The 6,847-nt window shown below is 44.7% G+C and overlaps 1 protein-coding gene across 2 annotated transcripts; it reads right to left on the reverse strand.

The window, feature by feature from the left end:
* Positions 1-607: 607 nt before the first annotated feature.
* Positions 608-4,511, reverse strand: LOC134156042 (AF4/FMR2 family member 1-like). Of its 2 annotated transcripts, none has more exons than XM_062603779.1 (4): positions 4,332-4,511; positions 3,924-3,951; positions 3,500-3,551; positions 608-908 (listed from the first exon to the last, which is right to left on the reverse strand). In XM_062603779.1, the coding sequence occupies exons 1-4, from the start codon at positions 4,491-4,493 to the stop codon at positions 767-769; spliced, it is 384 nt and encodes a 127-aa protein (XP_062459763.1). In that variant the 5' UTR covers positions 4,494-4,511; the 3' UTR covers positions 608-766. The 2 variants fall into 2 exon arrangements, with proteins under 2 accessions (XP_062459763.1, XP_062459754.1); XM_062603770.1 differs by having other exon boundaries at positions 3,924-3,960.
* Between the last annotated feature and the right edge of the window lie 2,336 nt (positions 4,512-6,847).

Here is a 6,847-nt window from a genome sequence, read left to right on the forward strand (position 1 = left end):
TGAGGAAGAGCCATGACTTGGATGCAGTCCTTTGTTTCGAAATGGGCTTGTGAATATTTTTTTTTTCTCTTTGAAATTTGTTCCATACGTCAGAATCAACACATTTGTATGGATTGGAGGCAAGTTTCTTGAAAATCTTGAAAATTCTGTGCTTCTCCACTTCTTGTAATACTGGCAGGTGGCCGTTAAGTCTACCCTAAATATTGCTTCTGACTAACAATACATGGCAGGAACTACTTATAAGGAGCTGCCTTATCAGGAGGAGCTGAAACAGCCTCCGTGAGTCTACCCAACGCTTTTCCGTTCTTCACCTGCTTGGCTGTTTTGGGCTTCCTTCTAAACTAAAACTGGACTCACACCTCACCCAGCACTACTACAACTGAGAACCCCCTTGGCTCCAGGGTGATCTTCAGATACTCTGGTGGAGGGCAAGAGAACTTGGGGAAATATAATTCTGGTTGATAAGAAAAATCCAGCATGCCTGGATTATTCATTTCTCATTGGAGCTTTCTGTAAAACCCCACACAACTAACGCCAATTTTCAACAGCAGCTTCGGGCAGCTAGACACCAAATCCTGTATCTACAGGAGAAACAAGGAACCCCTTACCCATGCACCCCATATATTAAGACGTAGTTTGTTTTTCCCTTCTTATTTAGTCTAGCTGTTAGTTCAAGAACAAAGCTGTACCTTGGAGGAGCAAGTGGACTGTCAGCAACCTGTTTTGTTCACAAAAAAGAAGGAGGAGAATGAGAGTAAAGGTTAGCTTAAGGCATTCGGAACAACGCAACAAGGCCTGATGATTTAAAGGGATGTCTGCGCGCCCAGCGTATAAAACATCTAAAACCGACTTGGTTGTCATCGCTGTCTTCGCTATCACTGACTTGCAGGTCTTCCTGGAGCAGCACTCTGAAAGACAACCAGAAGATAAGTATCAGCCAAGGCAGACGTACTTTCAAGTACCAGACACTGAAAACGACTTGGTTTGTGCTTGCCAAAAGAAACCAACCTCCCACATTCTTTAGGAATGTTTGGCATTCTCTATCTGCTAAACCCTGCCGTTAATGAATGATAAAATGGTAACACACAATCTAGGAACATTATATTGTACTTTTCAACTAATCTCAGGACATTTTGAAAAGGATGTCAGTATCATTGGCTGCCATCTACACACAACAAAGATGAAGCTCTGTGAGAGGAATGCTCCTCGCTTAAGTTTGTCCAGCGCACTAACGCAGCAGCACAGGGTGGAAGAACTCTGATCCTTGTACATTAAGAGACTGGCGTGCTATTGGGCTGCACTGAGTCCCCAAGGACAGAAAGCATCATCAATTCCACAAATCAGATGTGACAAATCCACTCTTGTCCAGGGAGCAGGACGGCGCGAAGAAACCCCAAAGGTCTCCTGTGTCTACCAGTACAGAGCCAACCCTTGCCACACAGATGATGCCTGTTGAAAAGGTACCAACCCCACAGTCCCCCAGTACCTTACCCTGATGCACAAGAGGTTCTCTGCGCACACAGACTTTGATTACACCCAAAGGCCTACCGTGCTCTCTTTGCATTTGGCCTGTGCCATTGCCCTGTGGCTGTCCTCCTCCATCCCCCCGTCTCCTCTGCCTCGTTTCCTCACACACCTTTTCAGTGGAATTCACCTCTTGCCTCTTCTTTTACAGGAAACACTGAAGGGAAGCGCTATGAGACACCACCTTGGAAAACGAGGCCCCTGAACTTCCTACAGAAGGCAAACGGCACACAGTCTGCAGCAACCCTGCACGCTCCAACTTCACACGTGGGCTAGAGCCGAAACTCGCTGCCAGTCCACCGAGACACAAAAGGGAAAAAGCAAGAATAGCAACAACACAGCCACTTCTGGGCAGTTTGGACAAATGTCTACCGGCAGCTCTATGAATTCTTTTCTTTTCCAACTCGTTAAGGGAAACAGTTCTTCAAAATGATACTAAAACGTTCTGAAAGTGATTTTGGCTTGCTTTAAGAGTTGTGGGCTAAAGATACATTTCCCTTTGAGGTAGGAGGATAATGCAAAGAAATGTTACCTAGAGCTTCTTTTAAATCTGATTTAACTGCTCCTAATAAAAATGTCTGCCTTTTCACCTGAGCTGCTGGTAAATAAAATGCATCGGCATAAAAGAACATTGCAACTACTTTAGTTCAATTTAGGATCAAGGAAGAACACTAAAACTTGGAATAAGTCCTATTTCTGCAAGGACAGACAAAGCCAGTTTCCCCAAAACAAGGTTTCAACAAATTCTGAACTAGCCTCCTTAAAGACAATCAATCTGCTTCAACAACTAGACTGCCTTAATTAGCTCATGCCTTAACAGACGCCAAGTTTTCATTTGCAGGACCTGTTCTATTCCAGCTTAGATACACACCATCAATCTCCCTCCAAAGCTATATAAAAGCTCTGTTAGTGAGAGAAGGAGCACTAAAATCAGCATCGCTTGAAAGCAAAGGCTGGTCCTTCCCCGCCAGCTGGGCTAAAGATGCATCGCCGCAAATGAGTGAGACGTTTCCCCTTTTAAAAGAAGGGCTCTTCCATTCCAGCGCTGCCAGGTGCTAACTTCGGGCTGTATTCAAGAATGAAAGCCGTCTGGGAAACCCTTGCACGCACTGTAAAGCCGAATGCTTCATTTGGGCACACGAGCGCCCTGGGATTTCAGGGCTGCTTCTAATTAAGCAGCACAAGCGCTGTTTGTTTTCAGCCAGCTACACTTGGTAAGGCAAGCTACTCCAGGCAGCTGGATTTTCAGTCACGTGTGCTTTAAACAGCAAAGAAAGCAAGCCCTGTTGTGCGAGTGAAAACAGAAAAACAAAGAGGAAGGGATGCATCGGTTCAAGGGAAAGGTGCAGAGGAAGTCCCTGGGGAAATCTTTCTTGACTCCATTTTGGACATTAGCCTAAGCCACCCTCTTCCTCCCACTTCAGCTGTCTTTGCTGACTGTGGGTACACTGGCTCTGAAGAGCCCGCACGGACGCTGAGCAGAGAGGGGATGTTGGCGAAGGACAGAGGTACGTACCATGCCAAAGTTACAATTCTGGACCTCTGCGCTAAGAAAGGCGTATTTTCAGATTCTTGTCTACAGTAAAAGTCTCTTCTCTCTCTGCTGCCTGGAAAACTGACTCAGGCTCAAAAGGGATTTTTACAGGCAGCTGAGAAGAGCTGAAAAATATTGTCTATGGAGGAAGGCAGAGCCTGCAGCAGTTGAAACTAGTGCGTTTAACAGTGCAAAGAAAAGTCCCAGAAGTCATTCAGGAGGAGAAAGCTGGGGTGGAAGAAGGAGCAGCAAAAGAAAGAATGGATTAAAGCAGCAGCTAACTACTCAGGAAGACACTATCCCACGCTACCAGCCAGGGGAGGCTCCTCTGCAGAATGTCAGAACAGCACAAAAAGGGTTGAGTTTTACAGACCTTACAGAGCTTGAGTGCAAGACTCTACAATCTCAACCAAGAGATGGCAACTGAGTCTGGTAACTTACGATACTGTTGTCTGAGAACGAGGCAACGTATCCGAAGGTCCATCGTACTGTCCTGTAAATCAAAAGAGAATCAGTGGGGTTTATCTGCCTCACCGGTAGCGTATTTTACCCTATGGTCTCTGAGCATCAGATTAGAAAGTCACTTTCTTCCAGGACGTAACTGATTGCCATTGAGATTATTTATCACTCCAAATGGGGCTTCCAAATGAAATACTGTTTGTTCTCTGCTGAACTGCTGCCTTAATTTCTAGGTAAGGAATGCATACAGTCTCTTCAGCATTTTCTAAACTCATCAATGTTTAACAAAGCACAGGAAACCACGTCCCTTAATCAAGGTAAGCATTTGATGTTCTCAATGTATGACACTCAAAACCATCTGTCAACACACATAGAACAGTGTGCTTTCCTTTGGATTTCTACTTACTCTGGTTCTGTGCTACACATCCAACAGGCTGCGACTCCTAGAAAGAAAGCACAAGGTGCAAATTGAGAATCAAATACATCATCTCTCAATAGCACCGTATCAGTGATCCGATTTCCTTGTGTTTGTTACTGTAATCGATACTTTGAGCAACGTGACAAAGAATAACTCCGAAGTCTCCAATAGTCTAAGCTTGCCTGATGTAGCTTAGCACGGACAGAAGTGATGCATGGCAAGTAACCATCACACAATTCAAAATCCATTGTGACTTCTAAAGATAATTTCTCCTAAAAGCCTTTACCTATGAAAGGAGGTGCAAGAGTTGGAAAGCTCATCAGATGAAAGCACGTGCAAGAGTTGGAAAGCTCTCTTCTAATTTATCAAAAGCCTTGGCAAAAAGAGGGTGTTTACCTTTGTTGGTAATGGAAATTTGGAAGGCTCTGCAGTAGGAGGAGTAGGAATATCTGTCAGAAGAGGTGGCCATGACTGGGTCATTTCCTGGAAAGCAAATGACAGAAGTGGGTTACAGTATTTTTGCTGATCCAGGCAACTGAAGTTGTACCTCAAAGACATTTATATTCACGTACAATAAATAGCTGAGCCCATCGTAAACCCAAGAGGCAATACCACAGCAAGAAGCCCTCTTTGAGCTCAGCGAGCCAGACCGTCATGAGCACTTGCTCCTTTTCTCCAAGCATACTTGCATTGCCCAATTAGCAGCAATCTCAGTGAAGCTTGTAGAGAGTTAAATACTTCCTATGTTTGCATTAGGCTATCACAGTTAATAAAGGGAAAAGGACATAAAACCTGTCTACGAGTAGCTCTGGACTTTTTCAAAGTTCAGGAACTTCCTATTATGTTCCTATTACAGCAACAACACCCCCCTGAAAGGCTTTTCAAAACTCAAGGGGGTCAGCTAGGGAGCTCTGACTGCCAGCCATTCCTCATGCTATTCTACCTGAAACACTGCCTTTTGCTCTGACTGACCAAGATGCCTTTGCTGCAGAGCTCCAAGATGTGGTTTCAAACCAAAGAGAGCGACTGCCTGATGGGCTATGTCTTTAGGAGCCTTGCTGCCCTGTTGCCCTGCCCTAACTCTCACCCAGGTACCAGCTAGTTGGGCTAAGCCATGGTCCGGCTGAGAGCAGAGCACACAGACCACAGCCAGGAGATAGGGATCAACCTCCAACCTGCCTCTTCTGGCACCACAGCTGGACACAGAGGACTGGGCTAAAGCTTTGGCTTGCACTGCAACAAACACGTGAACAGCCTAGCACAGACAACGATCTTTGTCTTGAACATACGCTAAAACACCTTAATGGGGGTCAATCTAGACAAAGCCTTTGGGGAAGCTGGGGCTCAGAAATTCAGAACCACTCTGTTGAAATCACACAAGACAGACTTTCCTATTAAGTTTAAATCCTGAAGAGTGTAATACTCACTCCCAGAAATAAAGGAATTCATATGGCCTGCCACCCTCACTGCCTTTCCTGGAACACTTATCTTATTTGCACTCTGTGCTCGGTGAAAGGGTCCCATGTACTCAGACCCAGCTGAGTACTGGCAGCCTGGGCGCTGCCCACAAAGCCATCTCTGACACAGGTTGCAGAGGCAGTTTTGCATTAAGAGCTGGCTCACATTTGCGCAAATGTACCGTAATTACAGCGACAGAGAAGCCCAGTCCAGCAGCAGTGCCATGCACGCGGTGATACTCCTCCTCCTCCCCCCACCACTACTTCAATGTATACAAAACACAAACACCTAGATATCAAACGTTTGCTTACCAACAGTTCTACAAAGGCCACGGGAGTCCCTTAATAAGAAAAGGCTAAAAAGCCCCATCAGAAGGGCACTTTATTCTACAAAGCCTGTTGTTTTCAAGTCTTTAGTAGAAGATATATTCTAATAAAGATGAGAAAGAACCAAAGTGAAAGGGAGTTCATTAAACAGTGGCGCTTGTCCAGCTGACAGGGTTTTGAAAAGCCTTTCAGGGGGGTGTTGTTGCTGTAATAGGAACATAATAGGAAGTTCCTGAACTTTGAAAAAGTCCAGAGCTACTCGTAGACAGGTTTTATGTCCTTTTCCCTTTATTAACTGTGATAGCCTAATGCAAACATAGGAAGTATTTAACTCTCTACAAGCTTCACTGAGATTGCTGCTAATTGGGCAATGCAAGTATGCTTGGAGAAAAGGAGCAAGTGCTCATGACGGTCTGGCTCGCTGAGCTCAAAGAGGGCTTCTTGCTGTGGTATTGCCTCTTGGGTTTACGATGGGCTCAGCTATTTATTGTACATGAATATAAATGTCTTTGAGGTACAACTTCAGTTGCCTGTATCAGCAAAAATACTGTAACCCACTTCTGTCATTTGCTTTCCAGGAAATGACCCAGTCATGGCCACCTCTTCTGACAGATATTCCTACTCCTCCTACTGCAGAGCCTTCCAAATTTCCATTACCAACAAAGGTAAACACCCTCTTTTTGCCAAGGCTTTTGATAAATTAGAAGAGAGCTTTCCAACTCTTGCACGTGCTTTCATCTGATGAGCTTTCCAACTCTTGCACCTCCTTTCATAGGTAAAGGCTTTTAGGAGAAATTATCTTTAGAAGTCACAATGGATTTTGAATTGTGTGATGGTTACTTGCCATGCATCACTTCTGTCCGTGCTAAGCTACATCAGGCAAGCTTAGACTATTGGAGACTTCGGAGTTATTCTTTGTCACGTTGCTCAAAGTATCGATTACAGTAACAAACACAAGGAAATCGGATCACTGATACGGTGCTATTGAGAGATGATGTATTTGATTCTCAATTTGCACCTTGTGCTTTCTTTCTAGGAGTCGCAGCCTGTTGGATGTGTAGCACAGAACCAGAGTAAGTAGAAATCCAAAGGAAAGCACACTGTTCTATGTGTGTTGACAGATGGTTT

This window comes from Pezoporus occidentalis, unplaced genomic scaffold, assembly GCF_034315485.1.
Source record: "Pezoporus occidentalis ecotype Australia unplaced genomic scaffold, CSIRO_AGI_Poc_V1 ctg1182, whole genome shotgun sequence".
NCBI classification, from domain to species: domain Eukaryota; kingdom Metazoa; phylum Chordata; class Aves; order Psittaciformes; family Psittacidae; genus Pezoporus; species Pezoporus occidentalis.